Below are 21,811 nucleotides of genomic sequence, written 5' to 3' on the forward strand. Positions count from 1 at the left end.
AAGTGTAGGGGTAAATGAGAAATAGCTGCTATTTTTCATTTAATAGCAGGTTTAATAACAAATTCTTTATGTACATAATGTACTTTATTTAGATTTAATATTATCTGTTACTATATATCTATATTATATGATTTATATTCAATAAGCGATATGGATATATGTATATTATATAAATATATATAATATTTACTTATTATTATATACAGTATATATATATATATACGTATATATATATATATATATATATATTAATAACAATATTTGTATATATATTTTATATATATGAAACTATATGCAATATATATATATATATATATATATATATATATATATATATATATATATATATATATATATATATATATGGATATATATATATATATCCATGTGCATACTTAGATTTTGTTTGCTGATTTAAATACGTTGAATTGTGACAACTGTTGCAACATACGCTTAAGATTTTATGTAGAAATTCACAAGTCGCCTTCAAAGATTGAGAAATAATTATACGAGAAATAATTAAGATATAGAGATAGAGGTATATTTTATGAGAAACAAGAAATATATAAATATATATATTATATGTCGGTATTTTCGATGAAAACATGTGATATGTGTATGAAAATAACGACCGATTTTTTGGAGAACTCCAAGTTATGTAAGTCAACGGATGTAACAATTGAAAAGTGATCTTTCTACTGGTACATCGCAGATTTTTTATATATTAATATCGACGATCTCCATAGTTTGACGATTGTTCCTCATTCGAAAGATTTACATACTCTGCGTAAAAAAGATTTAAAGACACACTTTGTGGCTGTTTAATATGTTCAGACTTGCATTAATCGACATTGGACACACGCAGTGAAATATTTGTTAAGTAGTGACTAATTACACTCTATTTTTTTAGCGTTGTTGAAAATTAAATTGAATAATATCACATTATGTCGTTAAATCTTTCATTCATTCGGCGATTATATCGATAAATTACATCAATAAACTGCATATAAGTTTGTGCAATCCCTCAATTGTTGCAAAGCGTTTCTCTGAATTATCTGTCTGTCGATACACAAATAAAGAAATAGTTACTGTTATGCGGTAGATATATCTTTCTCATATCATTTAACTGATTAATAAATGTTATATATAATTATATATACGTGTAAATTATGCAATTGCAATTATTATAAAATCACCGTCCTGATCCCATCGTTTTTCTCTTGTCTTCTTAAAAACTCTACATGTAATATATAATATTAAATGACACTGTTATGAAGACACGGCAAGTCGAATAGCAATAAAACGTTTCGAAAAGCTAATTTCTAATTTTCTAATTACATTTTGTTAACGATATTGCGACTAATGTTTTAAGGAAGAGATTTTATCGTATAATCTGCATTTAAACACGACTTTAAAATTTATACGCTGGAAAAATATTTTCGTTTAAATTCATAATATGAATTATATTAAACAGGCCGAAAGCCTGAAACTTTAATTTTAATGTTTTTTTTTATAATAATTGGTCCTAGCTGTATTGAAATAAATTTAGAACATTAACTCATTTTGCTTCCTTATAGAAGAAGCTTTATTGTTTTCATAAGCTTCGTATATGGACCTTTGATCGCATATAAAGCTAAGTCAAGAGACACGGTACACGGTAGTGTCTCGCGCCAAGTACACGCGGAGCGAGACCGTCCGTGACTCTTAAGCGATGTGACGAGTTGCGAGTACTCGAAATGTTGATACAATTTACTTTAATTATTTAATTTACAACAAGATATTCTTATATTTGAGAGTATTTTGTAAGTTATTGATACAAATTATAATCTATCTTCAACAGTTCGTCTATGTGCAAACTATGTGGAGGCTATATCGTCACAGTTCAACAAATTGATCCACACGCTTGTGGTTTTAATGGTTTTAAAACTCAGAAGGGTGTGAAATTTGTGATTAGACACAATGATCGATTAGAGCTGCTCTACGGCAAGCATGCCTACAAAATCGAGTTTATTCCACCGCCAAGCGTGGAAAATTTTGCATTGAGAAAGAGGTCGTATGAGTCAGAAACAGAGAAATTAGCTTCGAATGGCATACATTCCAATCAGAAAGGATTCACAACACTAGTTCTAGCACATTCTCCGAACAGAGCAATGAAACCTCAAGTACATCTGCAAAGTGCACAAAGACAAACATAAAAAGTGTGTCGGGTGGTTGATTTAAAGATGGTAGTTTAACTTTTCTGCATGAAAAACACATTCTAGGTGCTTAAGTTTTAAACTTTTTTACTTGACAATGATCACATATTGCATCCATTTTTCCAATTATCACACGGATAAAATTGATATTCGTAATTTGAATCATAACTATAAATGCCTCTAATTTCAAATCGGACCGCATAAATGTTTTCGTGGATTAAACGTGTCGTAACCGGTCTGTTTCTACTCGAGTTTCACACTATTGAATCATTTCCGCTTTTCCGATATTTCACTTACCGATCAGCGACAACATCCCTTGGTTTACCCAGGCGTTTTTTCGGGAATTTTGAGATTGCTCGCTCGCGATGTACACAGAACCTCGATTTTTCAATTAAAAAACCTAAAGGAATAAAATCGGTAATCACCGATTCTCACCAAATTCAATATAATAATATTCTATCCATAAAAAAAAAAAATTAGCTTGATATCTCAAAATTTGCAGAAATCAAAACAATTACATAGATTTTTTTAGACTGAAATCGGTAACCCCTTTATTAGGAAATTCTACCCCTGTTTTATATACAATTCTTTAAAATTCGGTCAATTGTTTCCAGAAAAATTGGAAAAATTTCAGGTACCGGTTCCAAAAAAGATCGGTAACGAAAAATTGTAAGATTAAACGAACTTACCAAGTAAAGTTCGATCTTATAATTATGTCGGGGCCTCGTCCGGATGAACAATATAATAATGTAGTCGCGCCTCTGCGCGATCCGGACGAGGCCCCTAGACATAATTATACACTTTATGGCGCTCCCCGGGAAATTCTACCCTTGTTTTATATCCAATTCTTTAAAATTCGGTCAATTATTTCTTGAAAAATTTAAGAAATTAGAAAAACCTGTTTCCAAAAGATCGGTAACGAAGAACTATACATCCTATAGCACTCCCCGGGAAATTCTACCCCTACTTCATATATAATACTTTCAAAATTGGTCCAATGGGGGTCTATCGTTTGTATAATACGATTATTTTTTCTCTGGGCCCGGAGCCTCGTCCACGATGACGATATCGCGGACACGGGATGTCTCCAGGATCGTGCTCCGATTTACTTTGTACTAAGAATAATTTTGCATAAATTTCTTTTGTGCCTTTTATATCACATGTATTTTTCAAGCAAAGTTCATTTGTAGAATTTACGCGATGGAAGATATATGTACCCAGGTAGCAAACACAAATCATTTTGACGTCAAATACTAGTCATGTTTGTACGAATGACGTCAAATGACTAAAAAGCGACTGTCTTTAAAAATGACATTATACTGACGTTAGTCCATAACGTCATTATAACGTTTATTTTTAGTCATTTTTAGTTTATGACATCGGCGACTAATAATGGACGTTCATAAGACGTCATTTTTTAGACCATTTAAAGACGTCATTTTAAAGACGTCTTAAAAGTTGTCCAAATATGGACTTTTTGTAATATAACTATTTTTACTTCTTAATATTGTATAATAAAGTAATAATAAAATAAAAACCACAAAATTAACTACGATATGTTTGTTTCGCAATTTTATGATTGAAGTGGCGAATTTATGGTATAAGTGGATGTAGTTGCGTGTGATTATATATAGTTTTATAATAACTATTTCATGCAGTGTTATAGCTATCAAGAAGATTATCATTACAAGATTTTTGAACACTTTAAAGATGTATCTGTTATAGACAAGTACAGTTAATAAGGAAGCATCAGGGTGAGAAGATCGTCACTGTCCACTGGATCATCGAAGTCAAGCGACTCGGGCGCGTAAGTAATACTGTACTAGGATGGGTGACCGCCTTGAGAGCGGCTATACGCACATGGCTTGTAACGAAACAGTTAAAAAAGTTTTTTTTTTTTAGATAAAGAAAAAGAACATTTTTTTATAAACGTTTATCAAGTAGATATTTTTTAAAATTTTAATTTCATAAAAAACATTTCTAGAAACCGGTATGTCGTAATAGACCTATTTTTGCCGTCTATAAGACGTCAGAAAATGACGTCAAAATAACGTATCCGCGATGACGTCAATTGTCTGTGACATTAGACCGTCATTTTAACGTCATTATGCCGCCGTAACGCTGCGATCGTAAGCGATCGTAAGCGATCGTGGTCGTAAGCAAAGAAGCTGTCGTAAACATTGTCTATCTACATAAATCGCAATGCGTTAATAGCGAAACAAAATCAAATCAAATGTCAAATCGTAATGTCAAATGTAATCGTTTTGCATCATGGAGAGATTGGAGAGGAATGAGTTAATTATTGTGTGTGCTGCAGTATTAATGATACAATTATGCTTGCTAATAAAAATTCGAAAGAAACGAAACCGAAGATGGTGGGTTCGGCCCATAAATCGATCTCGCGATGTTCATGGATTCCATGCAACCTTATTTCGTGAATTAAAAAGCACTGATCATGAAGAGTTCTATGTTTACACGCGAATGTCTCCGCATAGTTTTGATTGCCTGTTGAATTGGATACGTCCTATGTTATTAAAAAGAGTCCGCCGAGGCAGACGAATGCCTCTCGATCCTGAATTAAAGCTAGCATTAACTCTGTCGTAAGAGTGTGCTTTTTCTTAATTACCTCCTAAATTTGTTTTGCTCGTTATTTATTAATTACATTATTATAGTTATCTGGCACATGGTAACAGCAGAGTGTCCAAGCATTGGGAGTATCGCATTGGAAGATCTACAGTTCACAAAGTTGTAAATGATACATGTCGTGCTCTTGTAAAGGTGTTGCAACCTAAATATTTATCTCCACCAACCGAGGAAGAATGGACAAAAATTGCTAAAGACTTCTTTGAGATATGGCAGTTCCCGAATTGTATCGGGGCTATTGACGGGAAGCATATACGTATCAAAGCTCCTGTCAGATCAGGGTCTCAATACTTCAATTATAAGAAGTTTTTCAGCATAGTTCTCTTGGCAGTGTGTGATGCACAATATCGTTTTACGTGGATAGATGTTGGTCAATATGGTATGTAAATAGTATATCAAGAATTTTCATTTAATGCATTAATGCAAATTTTATTTGCAAATAAGTTGTGTTGTATATGTATGCAGGATCTATTAGTGATAGTGGAGTTTGGGCACAATGTGAGTTAGGATCGGCTCTGAAGAATCAAAATCTTAATTTGCCTCCTTCTAAGGAACTTCCTGGTACAAGAGTGAAAACTAATTTTTGTTTGATTGGTGATGAAATATTCCCATTGCTGCCGAATCTCATGAAACCGTATAGCAGAGCACAGTTACAAGACAGAGAGCGCATATTTAATTACAGACTTTCTCGACCTAGAAACACTATTGAAGATGCCTTTGGGATTTTAAATGCAAGATGGCGGATCTTATCTACTACAATCTGTGCTGATCCTAAGAATGTAGATTTTATGATTATGGCCATAGTTTGCTTGCACAATTTCATAATGAGTGAAGAAAATGAAATTGCACCTAATAGAAGAAGATATTGCCCTCCTAACTTTGTTGATAGAGAAATGGTGACAGGCCAAATTGTGGACGGGGCATGGAGACTAGAGGCATCACAAAATGAATTATTTACAAATATCAGACGCTTAGGAAGCAACAATTATAGTAAAATTGCTGAGGCACAAAGGAATATTCTTCGTGATTATTTTGTTTCAAATATGGGGGAAAGTCAAACTCCTTGGCAATATGAATATGTTTTTGGAACCGATAGAGTAAACCTCCCTACCACTAACTGATCCTGACTTCGATCATGGGAGGGTGTTCGACAAAATTATTTGATTTGATAATTTTGTTTAATTATTTTGTTTGATTATTCGGTTTGATTATTTGGTTTGATTATTTTGTTTTTATTATTTAGTCCTGCTTTAACGTTTAAAATATTTTTTCATAAATTTTTTTAAATAGATCTAGTAAATTTATGATTCTTTTTTTTTGAAAAAGGCGTTTTAACCCCAAAACGCCTCATAGGATTCGCCAGTGCTCCCTACGTACATAATTGATATGTGTGTGAGAAATAATATTATATAATTAGATGAAAAATAAAGATCAAGATTAAGATGAAAAAATACATTTATTTAAAATAAAAACATGGAACATTTTGTCTGCAAACAATATTTGTAATTAATTATACCTTAAACTTATTCCTTAAACTTAAAATACCCAATCTATAACTATAATCCATATATATTATATTCATATCTGTTCTATTTCTCAATGTACTTTTGGAAAAGGTTTAAAATATCTTGAAAACACTTCATGAGGTTTTCCTCTTTCACTTTGTTTAGACTTGCTTTAACAAATGCAAGTAGGGCTTCTGCTGTTGGGCTTAATGCAAGGTCAGAGGATGATGGCTGTGATTGAGCAATAGGTTGAGCAATAGGTTGAGCAATAGGTGCTTTTGTTTTCGAATTAGCCAAGGACTTCAAAACACCAACTACATCTCCTATACCTTGCATTAAAGTTTCATCATTGTTCTTCTTTTTTTTAAACAATTTATCAGAGAGAGGAATAACTTCAAAAGGATCAGATTCGGGGTCTGTTAAAAAGAGTTGAAAATGTGTTAGAAAACCTAATCTTATCATGAAATAAAAACAAGATTTTCCATAGAAGTCACACAGAAACTGCCTTAGGGGATGTTTGTTATACTAACTTGTCCCTGTCCAGGAATCGTTTTCTAATTTACAGGACTGAGAACAAACATTCTCTGGAATAAACAGAATCTCATCTGGAACAATTGGTTCTTCAAGTGGCAAATTTTGGGAGGTGTTGATATTATTCTCACTCTCACAGACACTATCCTTAATGCATGGCACATTAAGCAATGGTACAGCGCTGTTTGTTGGAGGAGCCGAATTGAAGATTGGCTGGGCAGTAGTCTTTGTTATAATCTTGCGTCTTTTAGGAATCTTGGGCTGCATAAAATTCTCTTCAATTTTCCTCACACCACTCGTCCTGGTTCTAAAATTACAATAAATAATAACAGTATATACTGCATAATAAAATAGTAAAAACAACTATACAAAACAAATTTTACTTTCTCGGTCGAATAACATCTCTTAAGAAAAGCATGTGTTCATAAACAGGCCAATCAGGTTTGAAAAGCTGATGGTTTCCACCTGCTCCTGATCTAGGCTCACTGTTGCAGACTTTTTTATGCAGTTTACCAAAAGTTGTTCGCAGATTGTTGAATCTTTTTTTGGCTTCTTCTCCTGAATCAACATTATTGCATAAACAGTAAATACAATAAACAGATTGAGCAATGAATAGATTATAGTAAACATAAACTACATACATACCAAATTACAATATAAATTACGTCTATATCAAACTTACCGCTCAATTGATTTGTTAGACGATCACCTATTAAAATCCATTTCAAGTCTTTCATATTTCGGTTTTTGAATTGAGGATGGGTTTTATTCCACAAAAGTGGGTTTTCCTGCACGTATTTAATCAACTCGATTAGATCAGGAAGAATTTCCAAATCATCTTTGTCATCATCTTTGACATCATCTTCAAAGACATCATCGCAGTCTTCATTATCGTTTTCCATTATAACTTTTTTTACACTTAAAAATAACACAAAAGGAGATAACGCAAAGTTTACACAAGATATTGCCAATATATCTATAAACACACTTCGCGCGTCGAGAAGGTTGACAGGTTTAGGTTACTGTGGTAACGCGTCGTAATCGTCAATTTCAAGTTGAGTCAACTACGATGAGCTTACGATAGCGGTAACGACGAGCGTTAAGATCGTCGTAAGGAGCTTACGATAAACATTACGATAGATGTATAGGCGCACCTTAGTGACGTCAGGAATGGTCAGTAAAGGACCAAAATTTGACGTCAAAATGACTTGTGTTTGCTACCTGGGTATAAGGCGTTCCGCGCCAAATCGGACACCATTTGGGTTTTGCATCTCCGATTTTTTTGAAAGTTTTTTATGTTATAGTATTAGTTGAAAGAGGCCTCCATGATTTTTTTCAAATTTTTTTGTCGAACCGTTTTCAAAATATCAATTTTTGAAAAATTACGTTACTTTTTTTTTAACGCTCATAACTTTACGAAAAATGGTCCAAATGGGACGTTTTTTTTCAAAAATTTTTTTTAACATTTTTTAAAAAATATCAAAAAAAATTTTCAAACTGTGTGTCTATAAGATTTTTAAAGGACCCCGCACAAAAACCTATGGAAATGGGTTCTCGGCGAATTTGTCTGAAACTTTGGGAAAATGTTCATGTCATCCTGATCAAAAGTTCTCATGGCAACAACTCATCTCTTTAAAGCAGTATTTTAGCTCCAGGAGACCTCAAAGATGGATATTTTATCACGCGATCACAGATGATTTTACCCATTCAGCTTTCAGAATAATGATTGTGTGTGTTTGTGTGTGTATTGCATAACTCATAAAACCTAATAACCTAATGTATTGATGAATAACAGTAATAACAGTATGAACCGTCGGGATTAGCGTTATCCAATGTGCACCGCAAGAAGGTTGCGCGATCGGATTTTGCACATTATTATGGCCCTGAAAAGGACCGATTTTGTTCTCAGGTTTTATGGGTTATGCAATACACACACAAACACACACAATCATTATTCTGAAAGCTGAATGCTGGGTGAAATCATCTGTGATTGCGTGATAAAATATCCATCTTTGAGGTCTCCTGGAGCAAAAATTCATCTGCTTTAAAGAGAGTTGTTGCCTTGAGAACTTTTGATCAAGATGACATGAACAACATTTTCCCAAAGTTTCAGACAAATTCGCCGAGAACCCATTTCCATTTTGTGCGGGGTTCTTTTTGACAAAAATTTTCGATTTACAAAAAACACGTATTGATCAATTTTCTCCAAAATTTTTTGTAAAAAACTCATCGATTCCACAACTTTTAAGCCTAAATTTATAATGAGATAATTACGGGATCTATTTTTTTTCGATTTTTTAATTTCTATCTTTTATTTATCCGTGCTGAAAAATATCTGAAAAAAAAAAATAATTTACACAGGAACTACTATTAATAATTATCTGAGACATAGTGATTACTAAATAGTTTACAAATTGATTTCAGGAAAAAATGCAGTTGATCTAAAGCGTTTATTATGCTTGATAAATTTTTTTTTATTAAGTATAGCGTTTATTTTCTTACACGTTTAAATATTTTAAAAATTCGAGATTCAACAGATGATGAAAATTGTTTAAATCTCAAAGTGCCTTCTCCGTCTGGAATTACACAATAATATTTCTGCGTTCCTGTTATTGTCTTAGCTCTAATATATCGCTTGTCTAATGATTCTTTGCTCTGAATATAATCTTCGTTAGAGAAGAATTGCGCATAGATATTTGGCAAATTTTCCGACGGAGCACCTCAACAATTTAAAAATTATAAAAATTTTGTAAATCTCAATTTTCATGAAGAAGACTTTGGCTGAATGGCATTATTTTGCAACAGTTCATGGCAAAGGTCCTTGTGATGGAGTAGGAGGAACTGTTAAGAGAATACAAATTTTCAACTTCCATATGACGAACAAATCTCCAACTCCTCAAGAACTATATAACTGAACGATAAAATTAAATTCTTTGCCAAATATCTATGCGCAATTCTTCTCTAACAAAGATTATATTCGGAGCAAAGAATCATTAAATACTTATTAAAGTACATGCTAAGTTGTAAAGCGAAATTATAAAAAGCACATGCATGGAGGGGTGCAAGAGAGCTTACATGCGTGAGCGCACGTGAACAGGAAGGCTTTTCTCCCTTGCACCCCCTCCCCCCCATGCATGTACTTTATAATTTCGCTTTACAACTTAGCATGCGTACATACTTTATGTTGTAAAGCGAGTTCGACGCTGCCTACCGGCGGGTCGGGTGCAGGGGGGGGGGCCGAAGGCCCCCCTCGCACCCCCCGTGTGTGTGTTTGTGTGTGTGTGTGTGTGTGCTTCCCATGCATAATTAAACTAAAGAAACTCCCAGCGTGAGCCCTAACTGCTTGAATCGAGATGCTTGGTTATTCTGCACGATTGATTCATTTAAAATTGGCGCAGTTTTACATGCGCGTGCGACCACTGAGCATGCGCATGTGGCCGCAGGGCACAGGGCACCGCGCGGGCACCGGGCACGTTCAGTGCAGTTCAGTGTTGCTACATGTCGTCGGTATGACAGGAATCATAACCTGATTTCTGTCAACTTTAACGATTAATATCTCGCGTCGCGGGGCAGAGCGACACTTTTTTCTGCCAGATTCTTTCGTTTCGTGCAAAATCGCGTCGATTGAGCCTAAGTTCATCAAAATCGGAGGTGAGGGGTGTAAACTGAATAATTACCGTAAATAAATTTATAATAATGTATATTTAAATTACAAACAAAAAAATGCAATATTTTTTTTCATGCAAATTTCCTAATGTGTTTTGCCGTCGCGATCGCAGCGTTGTGGCAACCGAACGAATTACAGGTAACAAACAAACAAAAAGTATGGCAGGTGTCAAGCGGTTCGTGAGGAATGACCGGTTGTACACGGTGGTCTGACTTGATTTAATTACGGCCGAGGAAGGGCGAGATGTCTTCGGGCGCCAGGAAATCGCCGCGGATCGAAGATGTGAGTTTCACAGGTTGTTAGTTGCTCGCGGGACCGCGCGCGCTTAACCTAAACCTAAACTCTTCGTCGAATCCTCGTTCGATCGTTCTATGAGATTTCGAAACGTTTTAGAAATTCTGATTATTCCTCTTTTTGCTAAATAGAACAAATGAGAAGTTTCACGCGTTTTGAATATGTTTCTTTTAGTTAATCTCCACGGAGGATGACACCTTGGGATCCTCTATAAGTCTAAGCGTCGGGGAGAACTCGGTGCGAATTAAAGAGAAACCTAAAGCTACCAAGGAAACCGAACAGTTATCGGCCGACAGGAAAGATGCGCCGGATAAGTGGTGGTTGAAGAGACCTGAGACACGCCTGGGTGTCCTTAGTGCCGAGAGCACGGATGCGAAGACCAAGCAGTCTCCTACTCCTTCGCCGGATGTCAGCTCTTCTATGAAAGACTTCCTCGAGAAAGAGAGGATGTGCAAGGTGATTGACTGAAACAAGCGATGAAACATTTCCTTTGTTAAGAAAAACAATATTCTTAATTGCTTTTATTCCCTACCGTTTTTGACATGTTGCTTTGAACGACTTTTAGGCAGTATCCAAAAGCGAAGGAGAAGCGAAAGACAAAGATGACACGTTATGCGACATACTCGCATCTGCGGCTTTCGATAAATATCCGTCAGACTTTGAAAGTAAGTTTTCGCGTAGCGAGTAAAGCCGGAGCTTTCCAAATTGATGTTTGCGCTCGATTAATTTGCTTTTGTCTCGTATAGATGCCACTGACGAGGATATCGGCAGTATGCTGGAGGAAATGAGCAAAATCGCTGGGGCATTAAGCCCTAATTCGTGTCCTGAACGTATAAAATCTGGTGGCTCTAGTAAGAATCCCATCGAAGAAGAGAAGTCTGTGGAAGAACTATTAGAAGAGGCTGAGAAGTTAGTCAGGGAAAATTGTAACACCCTATCGAAAAGTATATCGAAATCTGATACTCTAGTGCCAGAGAATCAAGACGAAAGCCTGAACAGAGTAAGGCAACTGGAAGCTGACATTTTTCAATTAATAGAGGAAGAAGTGCATAAAGAAACAGAAAAGATAAAGAGGAGTCCGAAGAACGAGAGGAGACGGGAGAACAGTCCAGGATTTGAAATCGTTTATGAAAATCTCAGTAGTTTGAGACCACCGAAAACGCTGGAATTTCAAAGAAGAAAGTTCGAGGAACAGAAAGTCGAAATATCAAGCAGTTCCGATTTGGACGACCCGATTGAGAGGCATTCCAAGTCCGAGGAACTGAAGAGCACGAAGAAAATTGAAATGGATAAAGAGAATCTGCAGAAGGAGATCACGGACGTGGATAAGGACTTTTTCGAAGATTTGTTGAGAAGATCTAAGGAGAAAGCGGAGGGCGGGATGTCTAGTAGTTCCAGTTTCGGGCAAGAAGATTTTTCGCATTTCTTGAAGTTGCTTCAAGGGCAGAATACAGACAAAACAGAGCTGGAATCAAAAGAGTCTAACGCGATGTATGATCTCTTTTTGAAATCTACTAATGGCGAGGTATTATCGACCAAGGAGAGTCAATTAGCTAGTGGCAAAACCCCAGAATTCCCGGAAAAAGAATTTTCCGAGATATTAGGAAAGGAATTACCGGCCATTAACGGTGCACACAAAGATCATGAAATTAATGACAGCGATTCCAGCATGAGCGAAGGACGACATAAAGGGGCACTGAATTCTCTGTCAGGCGGGACAACATTCTTAAAACATTCTAGTAATGAATCTAAGAAGACCATATCGAAAGTTACAGAGAGAGAAAGCAATAAAAATGTGACAGAAGCTAATAAAAAGGCAGTTAATCCTGAAAGTGAATTGTATACGGTAGGATTGACGCCGAGATTAGAATTATTCGCAGATGCGATACCCAAACTTATGGCTGAAAAGTTAAATGAAAATGTTGCGAAAGAGAACGCGGAGAAAACGGAAAAAGCAGATTCCGCGCTCAAGGAATCTGCTTGGTCGGAAACAAATGTGGACGCAAAAGTGGAAGATTTATATGTCGCTAAAGCACCAAAGATCTCAAAGATGCATCATCAAGAAGCACCTGGCGTTTCGGGTAAAGCATTAGATGTATCTAAAATCGACCGTATTGTTAGTGCACCGAGTAATAACCAATCGAAGAAAGAGATAAGATTCTGCAAGTCCAAGAGCTACGATCAGATATGCCAGCCTCCCTTGAGAACCTCCCTCGAAAATATCAGAATTAATAAAGCTTTAGATGTATCTAAAAAACCTGTAAATCCGGTTCCCAGAAAATCATCGATGGTAAAGCCGAAAGTACAATCCCGACCGATTTCCAAAACCGCGTCGAAACCTAACTCATCCTTAAGATCAAAACTGGAGTCTGGAATTAAAATTGGCTCCACATCCAGCTTACCAGCTGCGTCCCAGATGAAATCGCCCGACGCTTACAAGAAAAATTTCATGGCCGCCGGAGATTCGAAGCAGATCCCAATAAAACGTGATTGGGAGATGTTATGTCGCGAGGAGAGACACAAGAACATGCTGCTGAAGCAACAGTTGGAGGCCGAGGCGAAGCTGTACAAGAGTCAAATCGAGGACATGCGTACGTCCTTCGAGGGAGAGCTGTTTGCCTTGAAGAAACAAAATATAATTTTGAAGGCGAGAATTGATGAGGTCTCTCTGAGCGAACGACGCGTGGAGATTCCTGCCAAAAACGATACGAAAATCGCTCTTTTAGAACAAGAACTGGAGAAGCAGGAAAGCCTGATCCGTGCTTATGAGACCGAGAACAAGAAGCTAATGCAAGATACGAAACGTATGCAAGAGGAATTGAAGAATTTACAGTCTAAGCAGAAGAGCACGATATCAGAAGCGAACGATACGCAACAGCTCGCCGATCGGGTGAAGGATCTCCAGGAGGAGACGTTGAAGTTGAACCTCGAGGTGTCTGAGCTGAAGGAGAAGAATGCCGATTACCTGTTGAAGAACGACGATCTAATGCAACAGAACAGTTTGCTCGCGGACGAATTGGATATGTTCAAGGAGCAGTTGAGAGCGAAGAATAACTTTATCACGGATCGGCTGCAAGTGATGACCACCACGGAGTTAGAACTTAAGAAACAGATAGAAGATTTGAGTATCAAATTGAGCTCCAAATCGGAGCAATTGCGAGTGACTAAACAGGATTTGGACAAGTTTCAGCAGAACGTCTTGCCCTTGGAGAAGGAACTGCTGGAGCTCAAAGCTAGGGAGGGGAATCTCCAGGAGAAATTGCAGATAAGCAAGAGCCACGTCGAGCGCGAAAAGCAGTTGACCCAGAGACTCAAGGATCAGGTTATTCTGGACAACAAGAAGGTCACAGACCTGAACAGACAAGTGCGCGAATTGGAGCGTATACTCAAGAGGAAGAACCCCGACTCAGTGTCGGCACTCATACTGACCGCCAACTCGGAACAAGACAAGATTGGTTCCGAGAAGGTGAAGCTTCTGGAGGAGAGAATAGCGAGTCTCGAAAACGAGATCAAGGCCAAGGAGGATATCGCGCAGCAGAATCTGGTTGACCTGCAGAAGAAATTCTCCGACATGAAGGAGAAGTACACGACGCAGGTGATGGAGCTGGAGGCGAAACTGTTGGAGGCAACTACGAAGGAACACAAGTTGTACAATGACATGTTCACGCAAACGATGAGATATGTCGAGATCAAGAGTGTGGAGAATAACAAGAAAGATGACAGAGCTTCAGCCGTGGAAGATAAGAAAGAAAAGATGAAGGTTGGGCCGAAGTCTCAAAATCCGAAGGAAGACGCGCATCTCATCGCCACTATAAGAGGCTTGAAGCTGGAGATCGCGAACAAGGATAAAGCGGTCTCAAAAATAACCAAGGAGTATCAGGAGCTCCAAAAAACAAACCGGCGACTGCAGAAGGAGCGGGAGAAATTGCTGAATGATCGTAGGGGCTTCAGAAGCATGGATTTCGATAAGGCGTTCCGAGGAATGAAGAACGGCGAAGGAAATGATCAGAATTCGAATGTCTACCAGAACGGACATGTTTCCGACTCGCAGAGACTGTCGTCGTCGACGCCAAAGTTGTACGATCCGATGCAGTACACGGAGAACGGCAAGAATGGGGTTATCAAGAAGTTGACCAACGAAAACGACATCCTGAAGGAAGAGCTGAACAAAATGAACAAGGACTTCATGGCGCTGAAGAGCAAGAGACTGCACGATTTGAATCTCTTGCAGGAGGAACACGAGCGAGAGATGGCCACTCTTGTGAAAGAATACAGCGTCAAGATCGGAGATTCTAAAGTGGTAAAGTTACAGGTTTGTAACGCTTAGCAAACACCTGGCATATCCCTTATTTTTTCAAATCATACAAGAAAAACCTAGTAGCATCTTTTGAGTAGTACAAACCTCTGCTTCGCTTATATCTCAATATATTTATCTGTTATGGCTAGGAGAAGTTTTACTATTTCATAATTTTTATTTTTAATAGGGTCAGATTAATACTCAGGGAGCAATCATATCGCACTTGAAAGAACAGGTCGAGAAGTTCAGAGATTATAAGGAACAGGTGATCATGTTCAAGGCCGAAAGGGAGCACTTAGAGAATAAAGTGAAGACGCTGACCGAGAAAGTCAAGTACTTATCAACGCCGGTACGTGAAAAATAGTCCATTTTTTTAAAGCGGTCCTTGACATGATATTTCCGTTTCAGGGAACGGAACAATTGCAATTGCTGCAGGACAAGATCACAATTCTTCAGCAACGGCACGAGAGTAGGGAGATGACCTTGCAGACGTTAATTCGTGACTTACTGAGGAATCGAACGCAGTGCAGAGACTGTAGTAAGAACGAAAAGGGCAAGAATCGGCAGCTTTGCTACTTCCGACAAGAACTCGATCATATCTTAGGAATGCTACAGGAGATCGCTAACGTCCATTGACTTGATTATCGCTGAATCGAGAGATCGTCTCTAAATAGTCACAGCGCATTTGTATGGTTCTCGGTTCGTCATCGAATATTGTGATAATTTTTACAAGACTAAGTATTTGCGATGTAGCTTAAATAATTCGAGAGAGGCATTAGGTATTTTAAGTGTCAAAGTATAGGTGCGTAAACGCGTTCGTTCGCGACCCTCAGCCAAAATGTTATAGTCCATACTTCCATCAACTCTTCCAGAATTGATGAGAACTATTATAAAGTACGATCTTCTTCTTGCGTCCGTGACACCGTTTGTTCTGCGAGGTCATCCATCCGTACAGAGCTCGCAAATGACCCGGTAGGCTCGGATCACTGCCAAAGAGAGAAACGCTACTGCGTAACTAACAGTAGCGTACATATAATAACGAACGAACGAACTCGATTGAATTACCTTTTTCAATCTCTCTCCTTCGCCAATTTTCTTGCCACGCGCGTGCAATGTCTGTGAACACTGCCCGCTATTAGCATAATCTATTTTATTGAATCAAAAATTAATTTTTAGAATAAGTCGTACTTTTAGGATTAGATATTTTTTATTTATTTATTTATTTATTGACTCTGAATAAAATGGCACTGCTGCTTGCAACGTTTCTCCAAATCGATGTTGCTGCAGCTTGTTTTCTTCTTATAATTGTATAGCACGACAATTGGACGGAGGAAAAAGAAAATAGATATGTAAAAATATCTCCGTAAGGGTTTCTTCCAAAGTTAAATGATATCTAGTTTTTTACGGATAATTTTTTCGGAAACTTTGCTGTACATATATAAGCGTTATAAGAGATAAACCGCTATATTTATTTCGGATAATACTCTACGTCGGTTTATTCGCGATCAACGAAGTTGACTATATCATGTATATCGTATCGTAAGTATTCTAGTTTATTACTATTGTTGCCAAGCCTAGTTGGTGATCTCGTCAAATGTAGCCTTGTTTGTATGCGTCGTAATGAACGCAAGCACACCGCACAAATCGATGTAGCCGAGACTTGGGGACGAACAATCAGAATGTTTATCTTTCATATTTTCTTCGCAAAATCTGCAGACTCTTTGAGACAATTATCTTCCTGAGACTCGGTTACGTCGAAGTATACACAATCACATTCTTTTTCTAAATAGATTTAAGCTTGTCACTTGCAATGTACAAAATCCAAAATTATAACTTTAATAAATTTAATCTTCTCGCTAAAGGATCGATATTTTATCCGACGGCAATATAGCGCAGGTTAAGAAATCGTGTCAATCGATATTTACCAGACACTTGTTGAGTAAAATAAAATCTGAGAAGAATCTTTATATATATAAATCGTTTACTTTATAAATAGTTAAAAAAAAAGATAGCGACGAAAGGTTTCGAAAAATTATTTCAACGAATTTAACTACGACTGCAACTATTTATTTTCGCACAAAATATATTTTCTTAGATATACACATTTCTACGGAGCATATATTTTTAGATATTACGCATTACTACGGAGCTGTACATTAATCTACATTCTGAGTATTCTCAGAAACAGTACACATATTGCAACATAATATCTTAATTCATAAAATAATAAGATTGACAGAAGCATGTAGGTCCAGAGAGAAGTAATTTTCAGTGCCGTTTTTTGATAGCCGGATTTATTTTTCCATTTTACCAAAATACGAAGCGCTGCGCATGCTGCATTATGTTGTTGCTGCAAAAATATTATAACATATGTTAAGAATTCTAAATTATTCATGACATCAAGACATTGCAGTATTAGAATTTATTTTATTAGTATTGGCAATCTATTTTGAAGATCAAAGTTTTTTATAGCCTGAATCATAACTATTTTATTATTTATAGTGTGTGTTCTAAGAAATTCCCGTAATTTTAATGACTTACCCGATGGAGGATTTTTTTCCATTATAAAGAGAAAGCCCATAAACGGTACATAATGCCACGACGAAAGCTTGTTTCATAATATCGTAGGTCATAGAATACTTGAAAAATTCGTAGTCCATTGAATTAGGAACGATTTTTGCTCTAGTTTCTACATTCCTTTCAACGCGTGCGTTTTGCAAATTTCGTTCCCATTTTGCGGATAACCGTTCATTGTCTACGGTTCTAGCGAGCGTCCTCTCAGTAGACAGCCTTCGTTGTTTGCGATTTTGTTCAGGTACGTGGACTCGGCGAGGAGAAGAGAGTCTCGACGAGTCCTCGATGTTCCTCGCCGATCTTTGACGCAAGTGTCTGATGGATTCTCTTTCACGAAACTCGGTGGGTCGATTCTCAACTGATCGAGCCACTCGGCGCTCCTTGAGACGCCCGACCTCGCGTTGCGTTTCTGATGAACGTAGAACTTGGTTCTCGAGAGATGCTGTTATAGAATTCGCTTTGCGCTCCATCGGGAGCATTGAGATCGAATTTCGTAATTCGGAGTTCCGTTCCACGCGTCGATCCTGCATCCTGGATTCTTCACGCGACCGCGAACCGTCATGGATCCTTCGTTCCGATGATCTTCGTGAATCGTGGGTAGATCGCCTTTCCAGGATTCTTCCGCGAGAAACTCGAGATTCCGGATTTCTTTCCCAACGTCGATCTGTCAGCCTGGATCCTTCGCGTGATTTCGGACTGTCGTCGATCCTTTGGTCTGACAATCTTCGCGAATCGAGGGCAGATCGCTTTTCCAGGATTCTTCCGCGAGAAACTCGCGATTCAGAGTTTCGTTCCAAACGTCGATCTGCTAGCTTGAATCCTTCGCGGGATTTCGAGCTATCGTCGATCCTTCGTTCCGACAATTTTCGCGAATCGAGGGCAGATCGCTTTTCCAGGAGTCTTCCGCGAGAAACTCGAGATTCCGGAATTCTTTCCAAACGTCGATCTGCTAGCCTGGATTCTTCGCGTGATTTCGGACTGCCGTCGATCCTTCGTTCCGACAATTTTCGCGAATCGAAACGTGCCGCATCCAGAGCGACTTGTCGCTCTAAAACTCGTCTTTCCGGAATTCTTTGTTCGGACGTTCGTCGTTCAGCTTCGCGTGGTCTCTGCAACGCGATCCTTCGTTCCTCGCGCGATCGGCGATCGTAGTCTCTGGAATCTCTGATTCTCGCGATTTTCCGATGATCCACCGAATTACGCTCGACCAAACGGGAGGATCGTGCGAATCTTTCTTTTCGTTCCCGACTCGCGATTTCTTCGACATCGTAACGCGATCGTGTCATTCTATGATTCTCCCTGATTGCCGCGTTTTCACGCGAATCATGTCGGCTTGCGGTCCTTTGCGAGCGATTAATCCCTTCTCGACGCACGTCCTCAGATGAGAGTCGTGGCATCGCCCGGTTGAAGGATTTTCGATCAGCAATACGATTCTCGCGACGTTCCATAGGTCGGACCGATAATCTGCGCTCCTCGGATCTCGCGGTGTTGATGTCAACCGATTTGATTCGTCTGCTAAGGCGATTGCGATTGAGATCGTCGAATCCTGAACGTTCCATCGAGCGAGACAGCGTTTGACGATCGTCGGACCTAATAAGATCTCCACGAGAATTCCTAGCGACCGAAAATCGTGATCTACGTTCTTGATTAGCGACGCGATCGTGAAGAGCGCGACGATTTTCCAGAGACCGTTCCCGGTTTCGGCGATCCAGATTATCGTTGCGATCGATATCCTTTCGAGTGAATTTTGCCGAACGATTTAAGAGATCCCTGCGATCCTCGCGACGATCTGATCGTACCGTGTCCCGATGTTCGATTGACATACGTCGCTCGACAGATAGAGATCTACGTTCGCGTATCTCGGATCGGTCAATCGGGACACGATTTCGCGACAGATCTCGGTGTTCGCGACGACCCGCTAGGACTTCGCGCGATTCTTGTCGATTGACTTGTCGCTCCGTCGGGAGGGATTTACGATCGCGATGATCGCTCGTACGACGCTGACGATTCAGAGAATCTCGCCGGTCCGCCGATCGATCGACGCGATTTTGCCGTTGAGAGATTTCGTTGAGCTCGCGCCGTTCCGTGGATCGACGATCTTCGAGCCGGGAGTTTAGAGGATCGGCCAGACGACGCTCAAAATTTGGTTTGGAACGACTCGCAGAACGGCGATCGGTTGCTCCGTTAAACAGATCTCGCGATCGAGAGAGTCGAGTGGCGGGATCGAAGGAGTTCCTGATGTCGCGGGACTGCGCGCTCGTTCTAAAGCGGGATTCTCGAAAACGGTTGATGGATCTGTCGTCGGATACGCGAGTCCTCGATCTTGACAGCCTTTCGACTGCCCTTAGATCTCGGTTTCCGGACAATCGCTCTCTGATCTCCTGCGAACCGCTCCTGGACAAGCGATCGAAACTCAGCGATCGAGAGAGTACTGATTTTCGAGATATAGGTGATGCTCTTGATTCAGATAGTTTTATTTCATGTTCGTTAAGCGGTTTCGTAGCTTCTTCCGGTTCGGCAATCGAGTTTTTGACAAAGGGAATCAAGTTCGGACAGGCGTCCACCCTAGAAAAAATGATCTTTTGTAATTCTTGTCACAAGCAATTTTACATAAAAAAGATTTATAAAAGCAAAAAGAATCTTTTTATTTTTAATAAAGAGCACAATTAAAGGCGTTTATGTTTCCGAAATAATTTGATATCGCAAAGCATTTTTGTGACAGATTAAATGCATATAAGAGAGAGGAATAAGAAGAAAGTGACAAATGAAAGATGTAGATAATTGGTATAAAGTGCTTAGAAAAGATTTAAGAAGAGATAGAATAAAAATAATATTTAAAGTTTAGAAAGATCGACGTAACATGTACAATTTAGGAAGTATATTGCACATTTACGACTTTAAGCCGGAAGAATAATTTCATACTCGTGGGGTGCTTGATGCGTGAGCTCAGGTCCTGCGAGACTACCGGAGTGTCCCTCTCTATCCCTGGATACCAATCCTAGCGTCAGACATGCCAGCGATACTATCAGAAGTCCGATGTATTGCCAGGATCGCACGGGTAGCACTACGTGGCGCGTACGCCGCATCCTGCCGCAAAATATCATTACAAATCTCAATCTTAATTAATTAGAAAGTAATGTTATCTCCGTTATTCGTATCGAGTCAATTAAATCGCGTTTGAAAGATTTTAATACTAAAGGCGAATGGTACAATGCGTTCGGAAGAAAACTAGTTTCTTTATAACATACGTGATGATGTTTTTTTTTAATTATTTGTTTAACAATGTCCCGTCTCGAAATTTATAGAGTAACACGTATTGCGCTAAATTTCAATAACTCGAGAATATAGTGGAATGTCGCGACAGCAAGAAGTGTCATACCTGAGGAACTAAGAACTGCCGCGACCTGCAAGCTTTCCGAGGTATTTCGAAAGGCCTCGGCAAGGGCTCTTCAAAGTCTTCCCGTGAGAAGTGCTTCTCGTCGGTGTTCCGGAAAGCTGCTGACGCCGGACGTCCCGAGGGAGCGGCTTTTATACTCGCAGGAGTCGCTTCGTAATTTGATAAAAGCGCAATTCGCCGCTTATCAGCGACGGCCACATGCTGCCTCATACGTCAGCGCAACAAGATCGCCGTGAACAAAGGGCGGGCGATGTTGCGGGCGGAAAGATTGGAAAACCGCGACGCATTCGGTTTAACCAGCTAGAAAATTGCGAATCGGGTCGTCTCTATGGGACGGAGGTCGCGCGTGGGTGTCCTTTAAAGCCGTGTCGATGCTTAATTCCGAAGGATCGGAATCACACTCGGATAAGATCATTAAGCGAAATCTATCTCGATCCAATAAATCTGGTATTAGAGAGATGTTAAATATGTCCCCGATATGGGAACTTGTAATAGTTGAATAATTAATTCTATCGGTTTTAAGTATTAAGGAGGTTGTAAGAGAAATCAGAAATTTTTAGATTTATATAAAATTTATAATATTAGCTCTTTTTATAAATAACCTCAGCATATAAATTTTCTTAAATTTTTTTATCGAATATTTTATAACAAAATTCAATATCAATTATCAATAAAAATAACTATTAAAAATGTTAAGAAAATTGAATA

The 21,811-nt window shown here is 38.6% G+C and overlaps 3 protein-coding genes across 5 annotated transcripts in view; 2 read left to right on the forward strand and 1 right to left on the reverse strand.

Annotated features, from left to right (window-relative positions):
* The window catches only part of LOC143900885 (uncharacterized), a 5,851-nt gene extending 4,696 nt beyond the window's left edge, over nt 1-1,155 (forward strand). Inside the window, exon 2 of the mRNA XM_077412650.1 lies at nt 1-1,155. This exon is cut by the window's left edge and continues 1,997 nt beyond it. The gene's annotated coding sequence lies outside the window, so the exon portion shown is untranslated.
* Nucleotides 1,156-9,443: 8,288 nt separating this feature from the next.
* LOC143900860 (uncharacterized) lies at nt 9,444-17,476 on the forward strand. Of its 3 annotated transcripts, none has more exons than XM_077412600.1 (7): nt 9,444-10,525; nt 10,654-10,823; nt 11,010-11,291; nt 11,401-11,500; nt 11,582-15,147; nt 15,320-15,481; nt 15,541-17,476. In XM_077412600.1, the coding sequence occupies exons 2-7, from the start codon at nt 10,785-10,787 to the stop codon at nt 15,766-15,768; spliced, it is 4,377 nt and encodes a 1,458-aa protein (XP_077268726.1). In that variant the 5' UTR covers nt 9,444-10,525; nt 10,654-10,784; the 3' UTR covers nt 15,769-17,476. The 3 variants fall into 3 exon arrangements, with proteins under 3 accessions (XP_077268726.1, XP_077268728.1, XP_077268727.1); XM_077412602.1 differs by having other exon boundaries at nt 11,582-15,135; XM_077412601.1 differs by having other exon boundaries at nt 9,444-10,823.
* On the reverse strand, nt 17,178-21,233 carry LOC143900861 (uncharacterized). Its single transcript, XM_077412603.1, has 4 exons — nt 21,086-21,233; nt 20,629-20,793; nt 17,674-20,271; nt 17,178-17,482 (listed from the first exon to the last, which is right to left on the reverse strand). Exons 2-4 carry the CDS (start codon nt 20,790-20,792, stop codon nt 17,440-17,442), a joined length of 2,805 nt encoding a protein of 934 aa, XP_077268729.1. The 5' UTR covers nt 20,793; nt 21,086-21,233; the 3' UTR covers nt 17,178-17,439.
* Nucleotides 21,234-21,811: the final 578 nt, after the last annotated feature.

Source organism: Temnothorax americanus, unplaced genomic scaffold (assembly GCF_048541705.1).
Source record: "Temnothorax americanus isolate GAGA-0224 unplaced genomic scaffold, ASM4854170v1 Scaffold31, whole genome shotgun sequence".
In the NCBI taxonomy this organism is placed as follows: domain Eukaryota; kingdom Metazoa; phylum Arthropoda; class Insecta; order Hymenoptera; family Formicidae; genus Temnothorax; species Temnothorax americanus.

What these genes read in the sequence shown, in the direction of transcription:
- LOC143900860 (XM_077412601.1), top strand. Translation starts at nt 10,785, where the DNA reads ATGTCTTCGGGCGCCAGGAAATCGCCGCGGATCGAAGAT. An exon ending in AGAAAGAGAGGATGTGCAAG is followed by an intron (nt 11,292 to 11,400) that starts GTGATTGACTGA and finishes AACGACTTTTAG; the next exon opens with GCAGTATCCAAAAGCGAAGG. An exon ending in ATATCCGTCAGACTTTGAAA is followed by an intron (nt 11,501 to 11,581) that starts GTAAGTTTTCGC and finishes TGTCTCGTATAG; the next exon opens with ATGCCACTGACGAGGATATC.
- LOC143900861 (XM_077412603.1), bottom strand. Translation starts at nt 20,792, where the DNA reads ATGCGGCGTACGCGCCACGTAGTGCTACCCGTGCGATCCTGGCAATAC. An exon ending in ACGCATCAAGCACCCCACGA is followed by an intron (nt 20,272 to 20,628) that starts GTATGAAATTAT and finishes CATTTTTTCTAG; the next exon opens with GGTGGACGCCTGTCCGAACT. An exon ending in GGAAAAAAATCCTCCATCGG is followed by an intron (nt 17,483 to 17,673) that starts GTAAGTCATTAA and finishes ATATTTTTGCAG; the next exon opens with CAACAACATAATGCAGCATG.